The sequence below is a fragment of the Orcinus orca genome, chromosome 6 (genome assembly GCF_937001465.1).
Source record: "Orcinus orca chromosome 6, mOrcOrc1.1, whole genome shotgun sequence".
In the NCBI taxonomy this organism is placed as follows: domain Eukaryota; kingdom Metazoa; phylum Chordata; class Mammalia; order Artiodactyla; family Delphinidae; genus Orcinus; species Orcinus orca.
Window position 1 is genome coordinate 109,071,599 of NC_064564.1, and position 27,314 is coordinate 109,098,912.

Consider the following 27,314-nt stretch of genomic DNA (forward strand, 5'->3'; position numbering starts at 1 on the left):
TCTTGCTTCTAAGTGTTCTGGGTACCTGTCATTTTCAAGCGCAGCCCAGGGAGGGGGACACAGCCCAGGGAGCCGAGTGAAGGGCAGATGGGGGAACGGGGTGTGTCTAACACCCTCTCTGGGTGCTTGGTCCAGGTGTCCCTCCCCAGCACAGCCAATAGAGGTGCAGACTCCAGGCTCTGCCCTTGCTACTGAGAGGTCTGTGGGAGTAAAGCTCCAGGTGTCCCCTTGAACTTCTTTCCTGGAGCCTGGGTGCCTTCAACATCATTGGTGACCTGCAGCCCTGCTCCGTGGACCCGGCAGGCCTGTGCACACCTGTGACCAGTCCAGCCCCTGGGTCCTGCTTGTAAGAAGAAGGGGCTAAGCTGGGCTCAGAGGCCCGAATGGTAACAGGCTTAGGAGTGGGCCAGGCGTCAAAGCCTTCCCTGACTGCTCCAAGCCCGGCCTCTACCTCTGCAAACAGGGATGCTGAAGATGCCTGAGGCCTCGCCTCCCCGCAGAGCTTCCTCAGGACACAGGGATACCAGCCTTCTCCCCAAGATGATTTTATTGAACGCACACACACAATTCATCCTTGCATTTTCACATTCAGTCCAGCAAGTGGAGAGACAGCAGTGCTCGTGTGAATGTGGAGCGCTTGCCACCAGGCCCCAGCAAGCCAGGGAGACCAGGGGGTGGGCTCCGCTTCCCTGGGGCCACCTGGTACCTCTTGCCTTAGACTCTGCCCACTGGGTGGGCTACCCTATACCTGATGGGGCTCAGGGGTCTGCCCAGGGTGGGTGGATCTGGAATCTCTACTGAAACACCTGAGTGTCCTAGAGGTGCCCACATGGCCCAGACATGACACGGCTCCCCCGCTTCCAGCAGCCAGAGGACACTGCCGAGACTTAGACAGAAGACTTGCCCGAGGGGCTATGACTGACGGAGGAAGGGGCTGCGTGCTGGGCCAGCAGCTCTTCACACCCCGCGTCAGAGCAAACCTGAGGGGGTGGACTCCTAGCCCCTCGGATGCTGACCAGGCTCCCCGGGGTTACGAGGTCTCCAGGAACTCCCCTGCCCCGCCAGACACCCCTGAGACTGTATGTCTGACCGTTCACAAATAGGAAATGAGAAATGAGGTCAAAATGCTCCCAATTTCCTGCATGTCTCAGATGGTTGTTTTCTTAAATGGTTGGGCCACATTTTAACTTGGTTTATTGAAACTAGTCAATTTCAAGATTCATCAAATCAATAAAGTAAAAAGGAAAAGAAAGATAAAAGAAACAATAACAAAACGTTTCAACTTAGCTTTGGGGAGGCTGGCCTCCGGGGAAATAGGGAGGGGCGGCTCCAAGCCCTTCTCCTGCCCCCAGGCTGCAAGAAGTGCGAGAGGCCAGGCCCGCCCACTCCCCAGGGGCCTGGAGAGGGGCTCGGTGCCCTCCTGCCCCAAGCTGCCAGGCAGCTGGGACTCCTGCACCTCTGTGGTGCTAAGCCTGGTCTTCCAGTGGGAATGTGGGTGTCTGCTCCTCAACTCTGCCCCCTTAGACCCACTCAGCAAGAGGCCGAGTCCCGCTTGACAGTAACTCAAGACCAGGAGAACCTGTGGGGACCAGAGGGAGAGTGCGGGGCGGCAGCCTGACCCCTCCTGGTGCTCTCAGATTTACCTGTTGCCGTTTTGTCGTCTACAGATCAGAGTTGCTGGTGCTCTCGGGCCCCACGCAGGGCTGCCTGGGGCTTGCTTTGGCTACCGGGAGGGATTGCAAGGATGCCTCAGCCCCCAAGTCCCTACCAAGCCAGAAAAACGAAGTTTGGGGGTTGGGGTGAAGACTCAGGAAAGAACGAGTGTGCATATTGCTAGAGAGGATTTGGAAATGCCTTGCCAGTAGCTCCTCCAGCCGGGGAGGGGGGTTCCTTACTGCAAACTCCAAACCATTTGCGTCTCGTGCACGAGCTCATGCCGAGGGCACTGCCAATGCCTGCGCCCATCAAGGTGGGGTGTGCAGGGCTGGGCTGCAGTTGGGGCAGGAGAACAGGGCTCAGGAGGACACATCCTGAGGCGGCGTGGGGCTCCTGGTGGGCAGTTTCCAGAAGGAAGCTGGGTAGGATGGGGTCTGGGGCAATCATCGGCCCAGATGACCTCTCTAGTGCAAAACCCAATCAGGGGTGCAGGGGAGGGGTGGTGGCAGGGCGGGACAAGTGCCCAGGAGCTGGGTTGATTCCCAGGCTGGAACTGGTGCCGTTCTCCAGAGATGGGCAGTGTGGAGAGGAGGAGGGGCAGCAGAGAGGGCTCCCAACCCTTCCCACCAGTAGAACCTGGACAGAAATAGCAGCAGGGGAAGCAGGGCCAGCCAGCCGCAGAGCTGCCGCAGTGGGCAGCCGGGCCTCAGCTCGCCCCCAGCACTCAGCGCCCGCTCACTCGAAGGTCTCCCACTGCTTCCTGAGCTGCTCCACTGAGCCGGGGGCTGGGGCCGGGCTCACATCTTGCTTGGTTTTCCGTAACAAATCCTCAAAGGGGTCTCTGGCCTCTCGTGGAGCAGATGGCTGCAGCGCTGGCTCCAGGCCCTGGGGGGCTCTGGGAGGAAGGAGTGGGGTGTCTCCAGGCCTTAGCGCCAGCCCTTGCTTGGCCTCGGCGGCCCTGGCACTTGAGCGGGCCAAGGGCAATGTTCGGATCCTTGAAGGGGTGACTGCTGGGGGACCCAGGGGCTGCAGGGAGTGGGCACCCATGGGCATCTGGCCAAAGAGGTTGGGCATGGAGAGGGCAGAAAGGTTGGGCTGAGACCTCTGTGGGGCACAGAAGCCAGAACTGGACAGCAGGAGGCTGGGGGCAAAAGCAGGCCCCAGGGAAGCAGGAGGGGCCCCAAAAGGCCCAGCTGGTGTGGAGACCAGGGGCATGGCAGGCAGTGTCGCTGGCACAGATGGGACAAAGGGGTTGAGTGATGGCTGTGGAAATGGGGTGGGGGTCCCCATGGGGGGGAAGCTAAACTGGGGAGTAAATGGGGTGGCTACATTTGGGGCTGTAGGACCTGGTGGAAGGGTACTGCCTGACCAGGCTGTGCTAAGTGGGTCCAGGAGGGCCAGCAGGGCATCACTGCCTGTGCCCGCAGCCTCCGGGGCCAGGTTGAGTGGCTGGAGCAGTTCGGTGGGGTCTTGGGGGGCAGCGCTGGGGTGGAGCCCGGGGATCGCGGCTGAGCCCAGGGCAGCCCGCCTTTCCCGCTCCGCCTGCAGCCGCTCTGAGGAGAAGTCGCCGAGGGCAGTGCCGGCAGCCTGGAGCTTGGCCGTGCGGGCAGTGGGGGGCGGGGGCACGATGCCCAGCTCCGGGGTCTTCCTGCCCTGGGGCCGGGGGATGGTGATGCTGCCCAGAGTGGGGGTGGGCACCTCCTCCTTGTCGGTGGGGTTCAGGATGCCGTCCCGGTTCTGGGGCCTGCTGGGCAGGGCCGGGGATTTCCCAAGCAGGGCCGAGGGCTTCTCGGGGGAGGTGGCAGGAGGCTTGCTGGGGACGGCCATGTCGTCCTGGCCCAGGCTCCAGAGCTTGTTGTGTGGGTGGGCGAGCTTCAAGGCTCCCGGCATCCCACGGCTCCTTTCACTCCTGCCCAGGTCCAGCCTCTGTTAGAGGGAATGAGGGAGGCAATGACCACAGGCTGACCTGAGACAGACTGGCAGGCAGCATGTGCCCCTCCCCCCCCCCCCGCCCTCCTGTGTGCCAGGTGGGACACTGGGACTGTGGTCCCGGGAATGTGGCTGACTAGTCCCTGGGACCCAGAGCAGTTGGGGGCTCGGCCCAGGTCGGTGGCAGAAAGCAAGCCCAGGTCTGTCTGCACTAGAGGCCGGGATTCTCTCACTGGGTGGCACAAAGGGCCTCCAGAGAAGGCTCTGTCTTTTCAAACCAGTGCTGCCAAGTAGTTTTAGGAAAAGGACTCCACCTACTGACCCTCTACTGGGGTGGCCCATTTTACTTTTCAAAGCGTGCGGGCACTTTCAACCACCCATTAGCCCAAGAGGGCAAGTGAGGCTCGGGGCCTGGGTGAAGGCACACTGGCTGGGAAGGAAATAGGAGCGCTGGGCTCAAGTCCCAGCTCTGCCACCTACAGGGCCCACGACCTGGGCGTCACATCCCTTCTCCTGGCCTGAGCTCCCTCGTGGGCAGCCTGGGAATAGCAATTCCCTGCAGAGGGGCAAGCATGAATCATCAGATGCGTGGGAGCTTTGTGAATTCCACACTGTGACCCAAGGACTGCAGAGTCAGCAGCCCCCCGTCACAAGTGAGGAAACCGAGGCACAGAGAGGAGGTGTGCCTGACTGAAAGTCACAAGGAAGGTCAGGGGTCACATGCTACTATCCAGAGCCCAGGAACTTTGATTCATAGGCTCTCCAAGGAGCCTTGGTGGGGTTGGGATCATTAATCCCAGTTCCACCAGGGGTCATAGCCCTGCCCACCTCTGCTGCATAAGCAGAAGTGGGGGGCAGATTTCCATCAGGCTCCAGCATCTTCTCCAGTGATCCCTGTGAGCGGGGCGGAGGGGGTGCGGGGGGGTGTGGCCATTGGCCGGCCTGGCAGGATTTGCAGTCAGAGTGACTCTGAGTGTTGGCTGAGGACCTCAGAAAAGTCACTGTTTCTCCCTTGGTGTCTTTTACTGTCACATGGGGAAATCTACCTCATGTGCAGAAAGTACCCCCCGCCAGCGCCCCCCGCCCCTCCCCAGCATACCTGATAGTCAAAGGTCCCCGGCTGCTCCCTCAGGTCTTTGGGGGGCCGAAGGTCCTCCAAGCTTTTGGCCTGCCCCAGCGGCTGCAGTGGGACCTCCATGTCGAGGCTGCTGAAGACGTCCTCCAGGAGGTCGATGCTGGCAGCCCGGTCGGGCGGAGCTGGGGTGGGGCCCACAGGCTCCCGCGCTCGCTGCTCAGGGCTCTCCGCCTCGTCTCCGGCGCTGTCTGACTCCTTGAGTGTCCGATACGGCTGCGGCCTGGGAGGAGGCAGAGCAGGCTGGATTCTCCTACTCAGAGCCTCCCTGGGAGGAGCAAGCAGCCCTCACCCCCGAGAACTTCCAGGCCTCGGGGAGCACACCCGGGAGCCTTGGGAGAGGAGAGCTGTCCTGGGTCCCTTAGAGTGTAGGCGTCTGGGCAGCGGCACTCTGACAGACCTGGGCTGAACATGGCTTCTGTTCGCTCAGGGACCTTGGGCAAGTTGCTCTGGCTCTAGCTTGCACTGGGGGGCCCACTTAGTTTCCTCCAAACCACAGGACCCACCGTAGAACTGGCTAGTGGGCTCACACGCCATTCACACAAGGCGTGAGGAATAGGACACGTCTGGAGAGGGAACAGGCAGGAAGACTCAATCCTGAGCCCACTGTCTGCACTCCCACCCCTGCAGCAGGTCCTGGGAACAGCTCGTGGGAACTGAGCTGGGAGAACTCTCCCCAGGGAGCTGCCCAGTGCACCCCAGGATCCTCAGTGGGGAACCATCTGGGCCTCAGCCTGTGCAGACCTCAGTTCCAGCCCTGGTGCCATCTCTTCCTGTGGGACCTTGGGCAAGTCACCACCTCTCTGAGCCTCATACGCTCCCCCATTCCAGACTGCACTCCCCTGCAGCTGGTGGTGGAGACTACATGAGCAAATACAGTGCCTGGTGCCCAGCAGGCATGCTGAGGCTGTTAGCAGCATTCATGCACCAAAACCTTGCAGTCAACCAGGTGCAGGTGACACAGGGTGCCTCTTGCTATCCCTTCTCACAAGCCTGAGCCCCGGGGTACCTGGAGAACGCTGCCCAGACCTCTAGTGGAGCCCGAGCCAGAGCAGCATCCCACCTCCTCCAACCATGAGGCTCTGGCTCCTGGGTCAGGCAGAAATTGCCCACGGCTCTGGTAAAGTGGGGGAAGGGTGCCACCTGCTGGTCCTGGAGGCCCACTTGCACGAACCTGGGCAGGGGACAGTTGGCAGAGGGAAGGGGCTCAACTAACAGCCCTGACTCTTGGCAAGGACTGCATCAGACTGTACTAACTCCCTGAAGCCACACAGGCAGCCCACGAAGTAGGACTCACACCCCCCCACCTTATAGATGAGGAAACTGAAGCTCAGAGAGGCTAAGTAATGGAACCTATGTCACACAGCACCTGGCAAGAGATGGAAATGGAAGCCAAGTATGAGAGACTTCTGAAGTCCCTCACTTGTTCTGACTAAGCCATCTGACCAAGCTCCTTTAACCAAGTTTGAACACAGTGAAGGAGATAAAGAAAAGCCAGTGTGCTTCGTAGTTAAGGAAGTAGAGTTCTTCAGAAGGAACCCATTTTGCTTTGAGTTGAGATGGCCACTTCCCTTTTAAACACACACAAAAGCCTATGCTTTTCATAGATTGTGGCTCAGGAAGTGAGCATTATTTTAAATAATTAAGGCATCAATTAATTTAAAAAGAACGTGACCTGCTGGACTCCGTGGTGGGAGAGTCCTTGGACATTACCTGTGTGGGTGCCTTTACCTGCAAGGTGATTTTAAGTTGATGCATGGATGAACTTTTCTTATTCCAATGATGCTATCTTTACTTTAATTAATAATAGAAATAACATATATTAAGCCTATGATACCATGAATATTATTGCTTAGGACAAGGCTTCTCTTCTAGTTTTAAAGAATAAGATTCACTGTACAGACCAGGTGGCATTCCAAGCTTGGGCAACACTGGCTTAGGCCACTGCTCTAGGTGAGGACATCAGGAGGGGACTGACTTGCCCGTGGTCACAGGTGAGCTGGTGGCAGAAAGGGCCAGGACCCTCCTCCCCTGGGGGGCGGGCAGTGGCAGGAGCAGAGCTGTTGGGTTTATCAGGTGCCCCGAGGAACTCACAGGCCCAGCCTCGGGGGAGAGACTGGGAGCAGGGAGATGGTGAAGGGGGCTGGGAGGGGGAAGGTGGGGGAAGAGTCCTTCTTCTATAATCTGGCTGAAACGGTTTACTCCCCAAAGGGTTGCTGTGTGTGTTCAGCAGTGGGCAGTTCCCTTCCCCTAGAGGCTTCCATTAAAAACACCATGCAAACAAATACACACAGAACCAAAGCTGTCCCTTCGCTCAGTCCCAGCCCTGAAAAGCCTGTGCGTGGAGAGGCAGGAATTGCAAAGAAAGGGCGGCCACCAAAGCCCAATTCCAGGGGCAGCTGGATCGTGGTGAACCTTCTTTTTCTTTCTTTCTTTATTGCAATTTGTAATTAGAAGAAGGCTTAGGCTATAAATAATAATGATAAAAATTATCTTGAAGTCAGGCAGGTCAGTAAAACCTTTGGACATGCCAGCATTAATACATACATTCCTCATCGGTAACGTTGTTTGAAAACTTAAAATCTGACGCTCCATCTCCATGGCTTTCCAAGATGTGCTGAGATAAAGGAAGACTCGGGCAGCAACAACCAGGCCAACTGTAGCTGAAACCGCAGCTACCAATTCCGTTAACAGCCAAGTGCATTTTCCCCAAAGGAATGAGACCCATGCTCCTGTCTCACACCTCTAGAGCCCAGTCACTCTTGTCACCTCACCCCATGGTCACAGCCCCCATGGGGCTGGCAGAATGACGCCCTGAGAGGAGGCACACAGAGGGGGCGTCCGTCCTGCAAGCTGGCACCGGAAGGCAGCAGCCCCAGACCCCCTCCCCACACACAAGCGCAAGCTGGCCACCCCCAGCCCTCCAAGTGGCCCCGGAGAGTCACCAAGCCGAGCTCAGGGAAATGGAAGAAGGAAGGAGAGACCATTCAAAGGGAGCGGAGAAGAAAAAGCTTTCGGTGAAGCCAGAGCTCGGGCCCTCTTCCCGCTGGCATTCATCGTCAGAGGAGTCTTCGGAGAGGAAGACAGCATAGTGTCGCAAGGGCTTTACGAGGCTGGGGCGGAGGAAGACAAGAGAGAAAACAGTTAGGAGGCACCTCGGGACTCCACGTGGCGGGGTGGGAAGGAGGCCTGAGGCTCCGCACCTGACCCTGGCCTCCCTCTGCCGGCCGGGGAGAAGGCTGCCTGGAGAAGGCCTGACGGGCCCCACAGTGAGGAAGCTGGTCCCGAACAGAAAAGAAACTGGGTTTGCCATCTGTGTCAAGAGCCTTAAATGCCTCTATGACCTTGTGATTCCACTTCCATTTAGATAACCCCAATGTAGCAACAAATTATGCACAAAGATGTTCATTGCTGCTATGTTTATAAAACATGAGACCACCTGAACTTCCTCAGTGGGAATCTGGTGAGGTGAATTATGGTATGGTTGGCTGAAGAGTATCCTCCCATTAACTATAATGTTTATAAAGAAAAATCTACAAGCCAGGATGCAGAATTGCAGTTATACTGCATTCTCTCTCATCTGCTTATGGAAAAATGCACAGAAAAAAGACTGGAAAGGTATGTGTCTAAATGTCAACAAAAGCTAGGGGACCCATGTCCCCTGCATTGGAGAAGCCACTGCAGTGAGAAGCCTACGCACCACAACAAAGAGTAGCCCCCGCTTGCCGCAACTAGGGAAAGCCCACTCGCAGCAACGAAGACCCAAAGCAGCCCCCCAAAATAAATAAATAAATAAATTTAAAAAGCTAGTGGACTATGGATTTTTTCCCCTCTGCCGAATTTTATTTTTGTGTCTTCTCCGTTTTCTCCAATGTGCATATCTACTTCAATAATCAGGAAAAAATAAAAAATAAAAAAGCTAAAGAAGAAAGTGAGCCATGTGGAAGGGCACTCGCGAGAAGGCCCTTTTCTGATTAGCGGCCGCTCTCTGGAGTCTCCCTCAGATGCCTCTTCAGAGAGTCTTTTTCATCTGTGATGTGGAAATTAAATATTCATTGTTATAAAAAATACATCTCCCTTGTCAGCCACCTGTGAGCTCTACCTCTATAAACACAAACACATACACAGCCCAGAGAAACTCCACGCCAGCTTTTATGAATTATACACTGACCAGGGCCCGCGAGAGGTGTGTGCTTGGGAGAGGGGAGCTGGACCCCGCAGCCCCTGGTTCAAATTCCGGCCCCATGGCTGCTGCTCCGGCACGCGGCTGGGGAGCAGGCAGCCCACGCCTCTGCCCTGTACAGCGGGCTGGACGCACACCGAGGATCCCAGGGGCAATGGTGAACTTTGGGGAGGTGGGTGGGGTAGGAGACACAGGGGTACCTGATGGGGGGTTATCTCCTCTCCCCTCCACCCCCAGCCAGAGCAGTCTCCTTTCTTTGCCTTATATGATGCAATTCCTTTCCAGTTTCATTTCAGGAAGAGGAAACATGTCCAAAAAAGCGCATGGGAACCAGGGCTGGAGAGTAAGTGAGGGACAGCAGCTCTCCCTGTGGGGGTTGGGAGAGTGGATTGTGATCGGCTGCTGCTATGGTCCACCATCACCAGTCATAAGCCAGTTGTTCCCCAAATATATGCTGCCCTTCTAAAAGTGGAACCAAAGCTGGCGCCCAGGGCTGTGAGCTCCCCAGCACTGTCACACCTGAACCCTTCATTTCCTCGCATTGTCCCTGGAAGTTAGCCAGGCAAAGACTTTTGTCCTCTTACTGAAGGGGAGGCTGAGGCTCAGAGAGGGGAAGCCACTTGCCCGGGGGCTGCACAGGGAGGTCACAGCGTTCCTCTCCTCTCCCAGGCTGCCTTGCTGCGTGTCAGGGACAAGACGTATCTCAGCCTGCCCTGGACTGGTGGGAGCATGGCCTAGGAGGCTCATTCTCCTCTGAACTCAGGAGAGAGGGTGGGAGGATCTGACCTGCAGAAACGTGCCCTGGCCAGCACAGGGGCTAGGCTGCCCGGTTCCTGCCTCGTCCACCGGGACATGAAACAAGGCCCAGCAGGAGGGCCACTGGAATCCTGTTCTGAATCACAGCCCTGACCTCATCACTCTCCCGCTTCACACCTGCAAGCCTGCTGCTCTGAACTGTGGTTTCATGCGGTGGGTAAAATGTCAGCGATACTAATGTTCAGGTGTGTCTGGAACGACTTACACGTCTGTTTAAAAGTTTGGGGGACCCGCTCTCACTCGCCAGCACTGGACTGTTCTCCCGAGGAGGGGGGCAGGCACCCTGCCTCAGGCTGCATTCTGGGGAGCTCGTGGAACACACTGGGTGGGCGGGGTGGGCGGGGTGAGGGCCGCCAAGTCCAAGCTCCAAGCACGGCACACACCGTGCTTTGCGCCTGGCCCCGCCCACCTCTGTGTTCCTTCCCTGCCACCTCCTGCCACCTGCCCTTGCCTTTGCCTGGTGCACTGATTGCCCTTGGCCTGCAAGACTCAGCTCAAACCGCACTCCTACAAAGCTTTCCTGGAGCTCCCAGCAGAGTTTTCTCCCTAGATAGAGCTGGCTTCTCCTTGGGCTGCGTGGTTTAGCGCTTCGTTAATACAGTTGAACCTCTTGCAATTCTATTTCTGAGTGGAGGTCCTCGAGGGCAGGGGCCCTGGCACGTTCTTCTTTCTCTCCCCACCCATGGCACAGCGTTAGTGCAGAGGAAAGTTTGCTAAGGGAATGACTGGAAGCCAGCGTACTGGAGAGACTAGGCCCCGCACACACCAGCTTCACCCCTCTTCTGGATCCCCGCCAGGCACATGCCCCTTTCCTCAGCTCGTGGCTGCAGTATAAGAGGGTCCCCTCTCTGGTGTGGAGAAAAGGGAACCCTCCTACACTGTTGGTGGGAATGTAAATTGGTGCAGCCATTATGGAGAATGTTATGGAGGTTCCTTAAAAAACTAGAGTTGTCAAAAAAAACCACAAAAAAACTAGAGTTGTCATGTGATCCTGCAATCCCACTCCTGGGTATATATCCAGAGAAAACTCTAATGTGAAAGGACACATGCACCCCAATGTACATAGCAGCACTATTCACAATAGCCCAAGACATGGAAGTAACCTAAATGTCCATTGATAAATGAATGGATAAAGAAGATGTGATACATATATACAATGGAATATTACTCAGCCATACGAAGGAATGAAATGATGCCATTTGCAGCAACATGGATGGACCTAGAGATTATCGTACTAAGTGAAGTAAATCAGACAGAGAAAGACAAATATCACATGATATCACTTATATGTGGAACCTAAAATATGATACAAATGAACTTATTTACAAAACAGAAACAGACTCGCAGACATAGAAAAACTTATGGTTACCAAAGGGGAAAGGGGGGTATAAATCAGGAGTTTGGGATCAGCAGATACAAACTACTACATATAAAACAGATAAACAACAAGGTCCTACTGTATAGCACAGGGAACTATATTTAATATCTTGTAATAAACCATAATGGAAAAGAACATGAAAAAGAACATAGACCTGTAGAACGGGACCACGTCTGGGGGTGAGCGTGTTAGGTATATTGGGGCAGGTGGGAGTCTCAGAAAAATGCTTAAAATAATATCCACAAGTAGGCACTGTGCCACGGGCTTCACACAGGTTATTTCTACCACTCCCCCCAGCAGGAAGCAGAAAGGCGTCGCTGTACAGATTTTACAGAGGATGAGGCTGTCATTAGTCCGTCCATCCACCTGTCCGTCTGTTCATCCACGCACCCAACCGAGAGGCACCTCCCGTGTGCTTGTAGTGAGCAGACCCAGTCCTAGCTGAGCACTTCATGGTGAAGAGGAGAGGTGTGAAGAGGAGAGATGTGACCAAGCCACCCAGCCAGGAAGTGATGAGCAGGGATTCCAGTCCAGGGCCCTCTCTTTCCTGTCCTCTGGGCTGGTCGTAGATGTGTATGAGGGGGACCCACACCTCTGCTTGGGTCAAACTGAATGAGGCTTTGGGTGGCCCTCATCCATCTTGAATGCCTTTCCAATACCCATCCAAGCACAGCCCCCTCCTCTGGCTTTGACAAGTAAGCAGAGAGCACAGCTTGGCACGTTAGCTGAACGCCAGGAATGTCTGGATTCACACAAGAGCAAAGAGCCTTTGTGCTGGACTGGACCTTGGCTTCATCAGCTCAGGCTGCTGCACCTCCCATCACTTTCAAAATCCAGTGCCTCCCACACGCGCGATCACGGAGGGCGCTTGGGGGTGAGGTGGGGGGAGACAGGGAGCCTCACTTTACAGCTCACCATTTTCCTCTCCAGGCAGCTCTTCTGGCCAGGCCAGGCTGGTCGGGCAGTCTTGACTTCAAGAAGAGGCCCAGGGTGTCTCCTGGATACACCATCTGTCTCTCAAGAGTGATGGAACACCCAGATGAGAACTCTGCCATGTGGTTTGATCAGAGTTTCTTCAGGTCCAGGCTTTGGACCACACGGATAAGGATGATGACACCAGCAGTATTTCCTAGTGTTGGGCTAAATGCTGTCCGTACAGTTTCTGATTAATTACTCATCACATCCTCATTTTTCAGATAAAGCAGCCAAGGCTCAGAGAGGGGGAGTCACTTGCCCAGTGTCACACAGAAGTTAAGGGTAGAGCATGGAATCCAGATATGCCTAACTCTGAACCACTCTGCGATCCTGCCTCTTCAGTTCTGTGGACCCGAAACGGTGAAATAGGGTGTTTCCCCTTCCGCTTTTGATAAAAGGTGAGATTTCAAAATAAACTTATTTAAATTCAGCTGCTCATGTTCTCCCATGAAACATACAGTCAGATATTTGTCAGAGATAAAGGACGAACCGTCGAATATGTCCAGGTTTAAATTTTTTATTACTTAAGGCAGAATATGAAAAAAAAAGCGCGTACCTCTTCCCTCATTAACCCAATTCAGCTACTACCCTGCAGTCTGCCACCCACCACTTGCCTGGATTTTATTATACACAAAGAGCTGTCTGTGAAAAGGCAGGTCGTGGTGAACTTGGCTACCCAGCAAGGACTGCCGGAGTCTCGGCGAGAAAGAAAGGCCCGCTGTCCATCACGTTCAGATCCCATCACCTCCCACGGCTGCTCCCGCCTCTGCCCACCTCATCTCGGCACGGAGTTCCCATGCAGATGACTCCCCGAACGCTTTCTAATGTTTGGTTTAACGTGTCGCCGGCTAGCGTGCGCGTGTGACAGTGGTGACAGGAGCGGCTGTTCCTTTTTAAATACCATGTCAGAGACACGGCGTCAGGAAGCGGGGACGTGCTCTGTGGCTCTCTGCCGTGCCGGGATCGCACAGGCTTATTTTTTAATGAGGAAGATCTGCATCTCGAGAGTTTTTTTCATGTGTCACATCGCGTGGACAAATCAGCAGCACGTCACGCTGGCCCAAAATGAAATGCTGACAAATGTAGATATTTCAAATTTAATTGACATTTAAATGTACTTGAGATAAAGAAGGGGAAAAAGTCAGCAGGGACTTGGTCTCCAGAGGTAACGAGGGGAGCTGGTGATCATTTTTAAAAGGATCATTTCGCTCCTGCACAAAGGATCTTTACTTTTAAATGTCTCGGCCGCTCTGGCATCCCTTGGTTACAGGGCTCCTGTGGGGCTGACAGGCAGGGACAGGCCCCTGGACGAGGCCCGTCTGTCCAGCCTTCCACCAATCCCCATGTGCCAGCCAGATGACCTCAGGAAAGTCATTGTACCTCCCTGAACCTCAGTTTCTTAGCTGCAAAGTGGGGGTTCTATAGCCCTCCAGTTAGTCTTACCACAAAAGTTGAATGAAAATATTCGTAAAGGGCTTTGCACAGTGCCCGGTGCCTGTTCAGTTACTACCCAGATGCCACAGTCACCTGCCAACAAATAAACACTGGGCCGCTTCACCCTGAGCAGAGTCTCCCCTAGGTGTTCAAGGACAAATAGGGTGGTCCCTGCTTTCAAAGACCTTCCCAGTCAAAGTCACCGGTCCCCAGCTGGGCATGTCACAGCACATCAGAATGATCTGCGAGCACCCCCCGCCTAGACACGCCGCCATGCCTCACCTCCAGCACCACTACACAGGGCTGACACTCTAGAGCACACCTTAGCACGTGCATGGGCTAAAAACAGAGAAAAGGCCTCTGAAGCAAGTCAGAGGGGTCTCTGGGGGAAACAAGCTTGGTGCAGGGCCCACGGGGGACGCTCCGGAACTTGCACTGGAGCTATTCCCTGTGTGGCCTGGGGCCAGGCTGGGACTGTTCCCAGGGAGGAAGGCCTGATGACAGATGTGGGAACCTGTTGGACATGGGATCTCTGTACTCAGCAGTATGTGAATGTCTACTTAGAACAGTAATGAGAGGCTCACTGCTGTAATGAGTCGTGATCACCAATGAGAAGGCGTCTTCCTGTCACATGGACTGGTCCAGAGGGATGGGCGGGTATGAGGCCAGGCCCTGCCCACCCTGCTAGGGACTTGCTCTGCCACATGGACTGGTCCAGAGGGGATGGGTGAGTGTGAGGCCAGGTCCTGCCCACCCTGCTAGGGACTTGCTCTGCCACAGTGCAGTGGTGGGCATGCCTGGCTCAGGGGCCGCTGGACAAGCCTCCATTTGGGAGGTGACATGGGGCTTTTAATCTGAGTCCAGTAGAGGCCGCACAATGGCCTGGAGGTGTCTCCGTGGAGGAGGGGGCACAGGGGCTTGAGGCTGGGGTGGGGTTTCAAGAGAAGAGGCAGGCAGGGTTGGCAGGGACCAGCTGGAGGAGGGCCTCCCCCCGGCGTGAGGGCTGAAGGCCACGTGCGAGGTCAGGGGGTGACGGGGGGCTCAGCTGCCCTGATCTCTGTCTCTTGGATTGGTGGTGCCCTTTGCCTTGCAACCTTCGTTCATCTATCCATTTATTTATCAACCCATCTCTGTCTGTCTGTCTGTCTATCTTCCTTCCTTCCACAGAGATCACTAGTGTCGACTTCCCCTGTCCACACCCATGCCCAGCAGGCTAAGAAGCCTTTCCCAGGCGCTGGGTGGACACTCACGTAGGCGCAGAGGTCTGGCTTCACTTTCCCACCCTTCATGCCCTTTGCTGGAGGGAAGACGGGGAAGGGGACACCTTGGGGGCACTTTCCCTACCTGGAAGAGCAATTGTGTAGATTGTGAGGAACAACTGCCCCTCACCCCGAGGACAGCCTCTGCCTGCTGAGAGCCAAAGTCTTTTCTAGGGACCGTGGCAGCAGTCGGTGGGGGCGGCTGGTGAGAAAGCAGTGGACACGGATGCGGGACCCAGCAGACCCTGGTATCTGTGCTGGACCCAGGGGAGGTCACGGCATCTGTCAGAGCCTTGGTTCCCCCGTGGCTGAATGGGCTAACAGTGCCTTCACTATGAAGACTTTTGGGGAGCAGGGGAGGTTCACCAAGATGACATATATCGAAGTACCGGGCCTGAAACAGGCACTTGGGAAATGGTGACGTGAAATCTGGAATGGGGAGGGTGCTTGTTGGGGTGGCGAAGCCTTTCGGAGGAGAATGAGCTCAGTGACACCCTGAGGATGGGGCACCTCTTCTGAGGGCTTCCTGAAGGCTTGGCTTTCCAGCTGGAACTAACTCGCCCTACTGTGACAGCTCCTGGGAGAGTCCCTCCTTCCAAGCAGCAGGCAGAAGTGGTGGAGACGAGGAGGTCCTGTGTTTTCCTGGGCTGCTGCACATCCCCGGAGGCTCTGCGGCAGCTCCTGCTTTTCCAGTCTGAGCTCAGACTCCACGCCTGGCCTCTGGCTTGGCTTTGTCTCCGGGGCCCGAACCCCACCGTTGGAGAGGGGAGGGGGCCCGAGTCAGGTCAGGCGCCTCTCACCTTGTTAACTGGGTCTGTGCCCTTCTGCTTGGTGTCCTGGCGGCTTGCCAGGGGGTAGTGCCCAGACAGCTGCCCCTACCCCCTGGGGCTCAGGGCCCGGCTGGCATCTTGGAGATTTGCTCCCGGGGCTGATCAGTTTCTGGCTCTCACAGGGCCAGGCTGGGCACGTGCTGGTAGCTTCAGATTCACATCCGATCACACTTGGCTCATAGTAGGTGCTCTTTACGTACTTGCGGTTGTTAACTGATACCCTCCCCCATCTCCAGGACGCTAGGCTGTAAGCTGCTCTCAGTGATTCCTTTGTTCACTCATTCAGTAAATGTCCCTGAGCAGAGCTGGGCCAGGCTCTGGTCGGGGAGTTGAAGAGTCAAAGCTGAAGGTCACACAACCGTGCCCAGCTCATAGGCTACCAGGGTGGGCAAGCGTGTGTGGGTGCGCGCGGGTGACGCACAACGTGGCAGGTCACGGCTATGCCAGAAGTCCCAGGCATGGTGACCCTGCGAGGAGGGAGCGTGCAGCTTGTGGCGGAGGTGTTGGGGGGAGTGTCAGACTGGTGAGGCCGCAGCACCCACTGCTGCTGGGGATGCTAGTGTGGCTCCCGTGGGCAGTTTCCCAAATTGTGTTCTTCGAGATGTTAACAGGCATTGCGTTAAAAAAAAAAAAAGGAAGGCAAAGAGACTTGCCCACGGTCTCAAACTGGCAGCTGGTGGGCCAGGGTGCTGCCCAGATCTGCAGACGCCCAGCCAGGCCTGCGCATCAGGCGCCAGCCTCGGGCAGCTCTGGGTCTGTGCAGGAGGGAGAGGGGTCCGGCTGTGACCCTCAGCCAGGGGGCTGTGCTGAGCGCAGGTCTCGAGGAGGCTGGGGCTGGGGGAAGCGGGGGTGGAGCAGCATGTCATCTCCTGCCAGCGCATGTGTGCAACCAGCATGAAGAGGTACAATTGCAAAGTGTTCTGAGACCTGGTCTCTGGGCAGAGGTCCCACTAAATGCTTCTGGCAGCTTCTTCTGATCTTATTTTAATCTTCTGGGGCTTTGGGTGCTGGGGTCACGCAGTGCAATTCAGATGCAGAGCAGATTCTCCAATTCCTGAGGAGTGTGGGCTGGCTGTTTGGTGCACACACAGCCTGCCCAGGCAGCGCAACCTGCAGACGTTCTCCTTGGCCAGAAGGATTTCTAATGCCAGCCGCACGTTCCTCTGGGTCTCCCAGACGCAGATTCCCAGGGAGTCCACAGTTCTGACGGGAGTGTGAAGTGGTACAATTCTTTCAGAAAGTTATTTAGTAACAGGGAGCAGAAATCTGCCTATAAGACATTAAGGGTTGGCCTTTGGCGTTAGAGGCGTTAGAAGCTCAGCTCTGCCACTAACTAGTTGTGTGACCGAGGGCGGTGACCACCTCTCAGAGTGGCAGCTACTTCTATAAAATAGAGCTAACGACACCTACCCCCGCCCCCAGAGTTCTTGTGAGGATTTAACAAAACAACATACGTAAAGTGCTCAGTTAATGGTAGTTGTTCTTACAATAACGTAAAACTAGAAAAAACTTGGAGAACAAGGACATTCACTTAGGCATTTTTCACATTTGTGAAAACCTGGAACAATCTACAAATCCCATAAGAGGAGCGCGGTCAGGCAGACCACACACATACACACAGTGAGATCTTCTGTGGTCACCACCAATGGGGCTTACAAGGACATGAGGCAAGTCTGTACTGTGGGATATTGCAAGGAAGCTGGCAGCTCTGCAAAATATATCTAGAAAAAAGACTGGACAGGAGTCTGCAGAAATGCTAGTACACTGTTGAGCTGAACTAGTGGGATGAATGAACTTGTCTCTTCTCCCTAACTTCCAGCCTGCCTATAAGGCTATTGGGTTATTTTTAAAAACAAACAAAATTACTGGAAAAGAGCATGTTTTTGCATGCCTCTGGCCAGGGAGGTGACAGGGCAGTGGCTTACCGGCCCCTGGTGGCTGAATCTGGACCTTTCTCACTTAGTACAACGGACTCCAAATAACCAGCCTGCAGCCAGTCAGGACGCGGGTGACTGGAGGGTGTTCTGTGCGCCACCTTTAGAGGACAAGGTGTGCATTGCAAGAGCTCGGGCTCTGCAGCGGGCTGGGACTGGGCACGTCTCAGATCCACACTGAGTACAAGCCCCGTCACCATTAGGACTTGGAAGACAGCCCTACCCTTCTGGGTTATTGCGAAGATTAAAGAAGGTGGAGGCTGCTTGTGACTATCTCCCTCCCCACTCTCATGGCAGTGAAAGAGTGAAAGAGAGAGGCACCTGGGGACCAGTAGGTCACCCCCCAGCCCCCCACCCCCGCCTTTGGCCTCTGTCTGCTCGCTGTGTGTGGTCCTGAGGGGCGGGCAGTACTTAGCACAGCACTGCCTTTTAGGGCTTGCTGTCGGCTCTTTCAAAGTCTCACATTCGATGAAATACAGGGAAATTGTCCTATATCTAGTAAGCCAAAGGGAAGATAAGCTAGGGCCTGGCAGCCATGCACGCTACCGCTGAAATAACCAAAGCCCACCTTTAACAGATGGGGAGCTGTGACCTCACCGTGCCCGCTGCAGCCGCCATCGTCCTCACCACTCAGAGTAGCTCATAGTCATAATTAGGTTCTTAACAAAATGCCTGGATGCTGAAGAAGAAAGGGCCAGGCCCTCCCCACTTTCCAGTCCTGAGACCTTGGGCAAGTTATGGAAAGTCTCTCTCTGAGCCTCAGTTTCCCCATCTGTTAAATGGTAAAGCTACCACCTACCCTTCATGATCTTAAGCGATGTTCAGTAAATGTTACTTCTCTTTCCTTCCCCAGATAGGAACACTCAGGCACCAGGGAACACTGCCTCCTTGGCAGGAAGAGGACTGAACAGCTCTGGTTCCCAACCCCAGGGAACCTTCCCCAGAGAGGAAGGTGGTTCTCAGGACACAAAGCTGTCTCCCTGGGCAAAGCCAGGAGAACAATGGACCCCCGTGGACAGCAGAGTGCAATGGAGAGAATGAAACTGAGCAGCGTTTGGAGGCCTGGCCATGCCGCTTTCTAACTGGATGACCCTGGAACACTGGTCAATACATTTTCTGAGCCAGCGTTCCTGTTCTGTGGAAGGGACGCCTAAGAGGACCTAGAACACATGAGGTGCTCCACTGTACTCACTGCCACCTGGCTTCTGACCCACAGCCCGAGCTGCCTGATTCCTCCTAACCCCAACTCTTACCCCAGGGGATCCTCGGGGCATACCATCAGCCCTGTTCTGAATAATAATGTAAGTAGCTAATACTTCTTGAGGAGAAGTAGTCACTGAATATTAATTAGCTAACGTTAACAGAAAAACAGAGGGAATGTTTTCCCCAGAAGTCTTTGTAAATTGTTCTTCCAATTGCTATCACATGGTTTTGAGGGGCTAGGACACCTACCTTCCACTGGGGAAGAAAATTTGACATGGGAAAAATTTCTTTCTGGGAAAATACAAGTCAAAATAAGTCGGCACTGGGATTCCCTTTGGGGCCTCCTTTAAAAGTCCTAAGAAGCTCACACCTAGTAGGTTTTTGAAGATATTTGCTGAATGAATGGATGCAAGAATGGACGTGAGCTAGAAAGCAAAAAACGGACCTCAATGGATGGAGTGGTCTTAGAGCTGCTGGCGACGCTACTGGGCCTCGACGAACTCCAGATGCTGAGCTGCTGCAGGAGGCCGTGGAGACTGTCTAATTCTTAATCAGCTCCGTTTTGCTGTCCACAAAGTTAATTACTTAATGTGCTTCTTTGGAAGTGAGAGTTGGGGCAAGAAGTCGGGAGGACTGAATCCTTCCCTTAACTTCAAAGATCCTGTGTCTCTTTCTGCCTCCCAAATCCTCTAAGTTTCCGATGCACTTTGATATTCCCAGTGGAGACAAAGATCTGTGATTCAAGAAAATCCAGGCCAGATTAAAGGGCCAGGCACCGAGTCCGTGTGCCCAACACTGAACCACCAGCAACAAAGGCCCATTAGGATGTGGCTCCTGCCCGCCAGCTTGTCTTCTTGTGTCTCCTGACACAATGCTGACAGATTGGTGGGGCTGGTTTCTTCCTCCCCAAAACAATATTTTATGAGGAGTCTGTTTTATTAAAATATTTTCCGCTGGATGCTTCCTGTGTTTCAAGAAGTTGGTCTTGCCAGCTGGAGCTGATGACAGTTGAGAAAAACACATCCAAGTGCTGTTGTGACATGGCATTTGGAAGTGGAGGAGCACAACGGGGGGTGGGGGGTGGGGGAGAAGGCAGCATGGGAAGAGACGCAGGAAAACACCCGGGTTGCACCAGAAATGTCACTGGCATTATGGGAGAACAGCTCTGCCGGCCCCCCATGCCCCACCCCCATCACATTAAAAAAATGTGAACAGAAACTCTCGGAATGATGTTCTAAAACATACCTCCCTATCTCCTGGTGGACCCGGGTCACTGTTACGTATGATCACAGAGAACCTGTCATTCGTTTTCTATCACTGCCAATTTGCCAACCCACTAAACTAGCCACCGCGGCTCCCTCTGGTTCATTTCAACCCCAAATGTTTCCCAAAAAGAAATCTAAAACAAGGTGTACTGCCAAAAAAAAAACCCAAAACAAAAAACCCACAAAAAGTGGTACTGACATAGTTCTGGTAATCTCCAGAATGATGGGGTTACCAGACACTGGCTCTCTGCATATACTGATGAAGCAATTCCCTATCACTGGGCTGGAAAAGCAACGGTGTAAATAAACGTGGTGAGGGAGTCCGAGCTCTAATCGGGAACCGGCCACAAAATGGGTAATGCTTTTCTGTAGAATGGGAAGTGTTGTTGGTCCAGGGTGTTTTTGGTGCAAAGAAAGGATATTCTGGATTTGCATTTCAATATCTACAGGACCATGACCCTGTATCCCAGTACAGTGTCTAAAATAGTTAGTCCAGTTTTAAAGAGATGGCTCTAAAGAAAAGTGACTAAATTCATTCCCCTAAGGAGAAATCTTTGGGGTCTGAGGCACTCTGAAGACATGCAGCATTTTCTCCACAAGGGGGCAATCATAATCCATGGCAGGGAAATAGTCCTCAAGATTCCCACCGTCCTATTGTGCACAGCAAAAGTTAAACCTACACCCAACTTCTGGAGTCCGACTTCCAAATTCTGCATCACCAAGCATCTCCCAAGACACACAGACACACACAGGTTTGAGGGCTGTCTAGGTAGGCTGGTTCTGTAACAACATGATAGTCTCAAGTGATACCATCCTATAAACCAGAGAATCCTGGAAGAGCTGAAGTGGACTGCAACCCGAGCTAGGCCACAGCCTGACATTTGGGAATTATTTCTTCCTTTTGGCTCCTTTTCTGGCTAGGACGTGCCATCTCCCATCTCCCTTAACTTCCTTCCCTGAGAACTTTTCTGAAAATAAGGCAGACACGAGGAGCATTCCCCTCTTCACCCAAGGGACCTCAGGGTCCCAGGGGCAAATTTTTTTTGGTTCCCCCAACAACCCCAGACCAAGATGGCTTCACGCACTGTTTCAAGGCATCACTGGAAGCCGGTGTGTAGCTGCTGAGCTGTCTGGGCAGAAGCCACCGGCCGTGTGCCTCGGGGGTGGAGGCACACTCCTCTGACGGAAGCAGTGCTACCTTCTCCAGCTGGCTCTGAAGTCGGGGCCGCAAGCAGCTTTAAGCCTCCCACACTCAGACGGCTCAGCCTCTGGCCACTGCCTGCCCAGCTGCCTCGTCATTCCCCTCATCTACCCAATGTCTACTCAGCAAGTGATTCTAAGGTGGGCCCTATGCTTGGTACTGGGCATAAAACCCAGCACCTGTCCCGTGGAGCTCTGGGCCCAAGGGGTGGTAGGAAAGCAAAGTCATAATAAAATAAACGCTAAGGCACAGGTGAGCAAAGGTACTGGTGGGGGAGGGGCCGTGGATGAGGACAGTCCTGTGTATAAATCTGAGCTCTGGAGACCCGGAGCAGCCCAGGCCTAGGAAGGTGGAGGCCCTCGTTAAATAGGTTGCCTCCTCGATCAGGTTCCTAACTCTCTTTTTCTGACCAGCTATCTTCAGCATAAGAAAAGGCCTAGAATCTTTTTCTGAGCTTGTTTGAGTACCCCTTGGGCGTCACCGCTCAAAACCCAGCCCGGGTGCCCGGCTCCCTGGCCTCTGGGGCCTCCTGCTGGCTGTGACAACTGCCAGCAGAACTGACACTGAAGATCAAGCCGTGTTCCCCGACTGACCTCTTTGTGAAACACCCGCTCGGGGCTCCAGGGAAGCCTTTCAAAGGCCGGGGCTGCCACATGGTCTCCACAAAGCGCTGGCCCCGCTGGGCTCCTGCAGACACAGGGGAGGGGAGAACAGGGTACTCACTGTTCGGGGCTCGAGACGGACGTCCTCCGGCCTTCCACCGCGATGTTGCTCTTCGGTCTCTTAATGACGTGTGGCCGGGGAGGGCGCACCTAGAATGGGCACAGGGGGAAATCCCCAAGAAGGGCTCAGTTGGAAAAGCCACGTAGGAACGTTCTCAAGATGCAGACAAGTGGCCCTAAGACAAACGCTGAGGAATTTTCACAGCATAGGTTCAAAGGCTCTGCTTATCGTGGAGACACGGCCGTTGAACCTGCAGCCGACCCGTGAACTGGAATTCTGTGGCCCACCCAAAGGGGAAAGGCTCTTCTGAAGGGCTGGGTGTCCTCATCTGCAGGTCGGGGGTGGCACCACCTGCCTCCTCTCAGGGCTGCCACGAGGGTTCAGTGAGACACTGTCTGTGCAGGACCCGGAACAAAGAGGCTCTCATTAATGACGAGTCCCTCTTGCCTTCTCCTGGAACCCGGAAACCAGTTTGGTAGAACAAAAAGGTTTCACTTAGACTTTGTTTTTGGGGTACATATGCCTATTTTGTTCTTTTTACAACTGAATTACAGGAGGCCTATTTTCCTCTCTAAGTGGGAGTGGGGAGAAGCAAATACTAACAGCGTTAGAGCGCCAATAAAAGTCCCTGGGCATCCCTGCGTAGTCCTCCTGAGCAGGGCTCGGCCTGGAAGCCACACAGCCTGTGTGGGCACTGCACTCACCACGCGGACCTAGCTCAAGGGCTGGAGGTGGGCGTATTGGCAGTGAAGTACACGGCTTCCCTGTCCACAACCAGGCTGCAGCAGCAAGGTAGTTTTTTTCTGACCTGAGGCCTCCGAAAGCCAAGATGAGGGATCATATAAAAAGACACCCCCTTCTCCCACCAGAGCCCGTGATGAGAGTTAGGCTAAGAATTTCTAGGCGTCCTTAGAAGGATACTCATTTGGTCCAGTCAACATTAGCTGGCTTTAACTCCGGCACCATCATCTGAACACCACCAGAGAAGGACTGGAGAAAGCGAAGAAAGCCTGTCTGTGAATTTTGCTGCCAATAAGAAAGAATGAGCAGCCCAGTGCGGGGGCCGCTTTCTCTCTGCAGATGAGGGACCACGGCGGGAAACGCCACGGACGCTGAGCTTAGCAGGCAAGACAGGGAAGAGGAGCACATACTCACTCCAATCCCTGCCGCCCTCTTCCCTGAACCCACCCTCCCACCAGCCCCCAACCCAGCACTGGTGGGCGACACAACACAATGGCTTCGGAACACAGATCACAGAAGCTGGCTGTGTAAGAGACACGTCTTTAATAACCTCATCAAGCCCTCACGTCTCCACGTGTCTGACCTAACCAGAGTTTTTCCTGTGGAACGGCCAGTCTGATCTCAGCCTGGTCTGGCAAATCAGAGATGTGGTAAGAGCCAAGTGCGTTCCACCAAACTTGCCGTCTGCTCTGGGATTACCGTGAAGATCCAATGAGGTGATGCGGGGAAAGTGCCGGCGCGGGGCCTGGCGCACAGTGGGGGCTCAATAAACGCTCGCCTTGTTTCTCTGTGACCTTATCAGTAACAAAAAGAAGACGGGGTGTGGGTGTCTCCAAATTAGAAGATGGATCTATGGTGGCCTACCCTTGCCTAGCACGGTGCTCACTGCCTGGTTTACAGTGACCCCTCAGCAAGATTTTTAGAAATGGATGTTGCTGCCTGGAACCTAAGAAGTGCATAATAATGTTGCTATTATGATAACTGTTATTAGAACAGTGCCTGCCACAAAGCAGACATCCAGTCACCGGCTGCTGAATAAACGAATGGATCCGTCCCCCACTCGTGCGAACCCTGAACTGGTTTCCCGGCCTAGAGCCGGACTCCTCTTGCAGCTGGTAAACAGGATCACCTGGTTTGCACCTGACTTTGCACCACAAAGGCGGGGTGCAGTCAGGGCAGCGCTGCCCTGCCCCGGAGGTCCCGGGGTGGGACTTTGGGAAGGTCAGACATTAAGGCCCATTCGCCTGTCCTCGCCCACAGCTGCTCCTTGTACAATAGAGGCAGGTTAGGAATGTGAACTTGTGGCTGAAATGGGGGGATTAAGTTTGTGGCAACTTCAACTGAACTTGCAACGTGGTGAAACATGGGGAAAAAGAACAACAGAGCTAATTAGACGAGCTGAGCTGTCAGAGCGCCGCTGAATGGCTCAGCGCCAACAAACAAAAGGAATGGGTTGGCAATCAGCAGGATCGATGGAGAAGACTGCTTCATTAGGGATGATAAACCAGACAGAGCAGGAAGGGGGGGCGGGAGGGGGAGGGAGGCGGCAAAGCAGGGGAGGGAGAAAGGCACGGCGGACCCAGAGACAGTCGCCCGCGTGGCTGCAGACACACCCAGAGTCACACACACATCTGACTGGTGTGGACAAAGCAGACACAAAATAGCAGACACAAAATTATACTCATGGACAGACAACCACCCAGAGACACGCACAGGCCTCGAGATACCAACATGCCCAGTTTCACAAATACACACTCACAGAGGCACACACAGGAGGAGAAGGCACATGCACAAATCTCTCTCTCTCTCTTTCACACACACACACACACACACACACACACACACACACACGGCCGCAGACGTACAGCTAGAGCCGTAACCAGGCACAGACACACACAGACAAAATGGTTTAATTAAGCCCGAATCACAAGACGATACAGACAACTGGCCTGTCATATTTCAGCGATCACATCCGTCTTTCCGGGGTGCTTAGGAAGGGCGGGGGCTGGGAATGAGGGAAGAAACCACATGCACACACAACTACGACCGGCCCCACCAGTGCTAGGATCCCAGCAGCGCTGGGGGAGAAAATGCTAAACAGGGATTTGGAGCTCTGTTCAAGGGGGACTTGAGGGGAAAGTTGGGAAACCAGCCAATTCCCCACTGGATTTAAAACCTGAGAAATCTAAGTCGGCAGGGTTAAATGTGTATTGAATACAAAAGCACCGAATACATTTGATTTTAATGGTGAGCAAGAAATAATAAATACAGAGCTTATAAAGCGCTTCACATGCAGCCGACCACAGCCTGCCTCTCCGCTGCACGCCCCGGCCCACTCCCCTGGGCCCACCAGACACTGGCAAGGCTTTCTTCTGCTTTTTCCTTTTTCTTCTTTTTAAAAAGAAAATCTAAATCCTCTGGTCACATCTGAACTCCAACCACAGGTGCCAGGCTACAAGGCTCCTTCCAGAAAGGCTGAATGGCTAGCCCCCATGCTCCCACTACCCTGGGCCGATGGCCACACTTCTGCCCAGAATGTCTGCAGCTAAGTGACCCGGCAAAGCCTGGCTATGGGCCAGTGGCTCCTGACATGGGAGCTTGTCAGGCCATCTTCTTCAAGGCCCTTGAGGGGTTCCATAGCCCACGTGCCCCAGGTTCACCCCTAGTGTGCAGTGGTGCCCACTGGAAATGCTTGCATGAATGCACTCGGAGTGAACAGACCCTGGCGCACTGGGGAACGCAAGGCCGAGAAAGCACAAAACTTCTACGGCTCCCAAATTAGTCCCATAGTGACTCTGCTTGGCAGAAGGTGTTTGGGTTGGCAGAACTGGGGTACATGTACCCACCTCTTGCCAGGGACTGTGCTAGGTGCTACACATATATGACCTCATACCCCACCAGGTAGGTGTAGCAAGCCATTCTACAGATCATGAAACTACGGCTCAGAGAAGGTATGCGTCTGGCCTAACATCACACAGTCAAGAAGCGTCCAAGCTGTGATTCAAACCAGGACAGGCCTCTCTGACTTCCAGGCCCAGGAGAATCAGTTCTGCTAGGTACCTGCCTCTTCAAAGTCTCACAACCCAAGGCGGGTGCAGCCCTGCGTGCCGGGCTGGTCACCTCCTGCACCAGGGCGGAGGCAGAGGCAGCTGCTGCTCAGGCTTTGCTCAGGGCAATACTTGCCTTCCCAAGTCCTCAGTCGCCAACGGATGTGGCTGAATTCCAGCCCCCTCGCCCCCCAATCTATACGAGTCCCCACACGGGTGACACAACGTGGAGCCCACAGTAGCTGTCTCCAGTACCTGAGTTCTTCCAAGGGGAGCAATCCTGCCCCGGATCACACTTTCTAAGAGACTCCCTGCCTGTCTTGGATCCTAGGTCTCTTCAAGGACTTCTGAGAGCTACCCTCTGGATGACTTTGGCCTGGGAGAGGCTGCGTGGTAAGGAGTGGGGAGAGGCAGGGCAGAGAGGCAGGCCTGGGCCCAAAGGCCAGTGTGGCCTCTTATCATCTGTGTGGTCTCGGCTGCCATCTGGGGAAACAGCGTCTGCCTCCTGCAGGCTGTCGTAAGGACAAAGGAGCACAGTCTAGGCACACAAAAGGTGCTCAGTAAACGTCAATCCCCTTCACCTCTGCATGCCTGCCAGGATCTAACACTGCCGCAGAGATTCCACAGGAAGCCCAGCCGGCTGCTGATGAATTTTTTCTCACCTGAAGGCTCTGCCCCAGTCCTTTGTACTCTGTGGAGATGGAGATGAAGGGTCTGGGGAGCTTGGTATGCTGAAAAGACCATGTGTTCTAGAGTCTGGTGACCCCTTTGTGTAGTTGAGGGACTTGGGTTAAGTCACTGGGCTTCGGTTTTCTCATCTCTAAAACAGGTGGAGGCGATGCCTACTTCATAGAGTTACTGTGAGGCTCAGCTGGGTTGATGTGGCCAAGAATGATTTGCCGACTATGAAAATCCTAGGTGAATGATGATTATTAAGAAACTGGGTCATTCCTTAGAAGCTGGAAGATTTAGAAACCTGTTAAGAAGAGTAAGAACTGCTACTGTGTGCCAGGCACTGTGCTAGGTGCTTTACAAATGTCATCTATATCATGCTCAAAAAAACCTCCATGAATGAGGGTGTATTCGAGAGAGAGGAGAGAGGCTCAGAAAGCTTCAGGACCTGCCCAGAGTCACACAACTTTGGTCTCAAGCCTGGCTCTGTCTACTCTCCAAAGCCATGTTGCTAATGACTGTACTGAAATTCTCACTAAATCACACAAGCTTTGACCCAGTAGCTGGCTTCCTGTCCCCCAAAGCGCCTTCTTTTTGCTGTTTGTGACTTCCTTCCAATGACAGCGAGCAGAAACATTTCAGCCCCTCGACAGCAGTGCTGATCACGGCTGGACTGGGGTACAGGATGGATCTGTCACACGTGGTTGGAACTGCAGTGTCACGGCTGCCTCCACCCCAGCCCTCTAACTCCCACATGCGGTAGGGAAGGGAAGGGAAACAGTGCCACAGAACTTTCCAATATCCGCGCAGAGCGGCCACCCAACCGATGCTGGGTACGTGCGCCTAGGATTCAAAACAGACACAGTTCGAGAGCGCTCCTAACCACTTCCGGTTTGGTGCTGCCGGATTCGAATCAATTTTTGCTCAAATAAACTC

At 54.2% G+C, this 27,314-nt stretch overlaps 1 protein-coding gene across 6 annotated transcripts in view; it reads right to left on the reverse strand.

The window, feature by feature from the left end:
- Positions 1 to 529: 529 nt before the first annotated feature.
- The window catches only part of DENND1A (DENN domain containing 1A), a 541,841-nt gene continuing 515,056 nt past the window's right edge, over positions 530 to 27,314 (reverse strand). For 5 of the 6 annotated variants that reach the window (XM_012532876.3, XM_033427225.2, XM_033427223.2 and 2 more), the window contains 4 exons: positions 21,919 to 22,007; positions 7,702 to 7,830; positions 4,685 to 4,940; positions 530 to 3,582 (listed from right to left, as the gene is read on the reverse strand). In XM_012532876.3, the coding sequence (XP_012388330.2) occupies positions 2,392 to 3,582; positions 4,685 to 4,940; positions 7,702 to 7,830; positions 21,919 to 22,007 (1,665 nt within the window). In that variant the 3' untranslated portion in view covers positions 530 to 2,391. The remainder of the gene's footprint in view (positions 3,583 to 4,684; positions 4,941 to 7,701; positions 7,831 to 21,918; positions 22,008 to 27,314) is intronic. The other variant, XM_033427228.2, reaches the window with a different exon arrangement.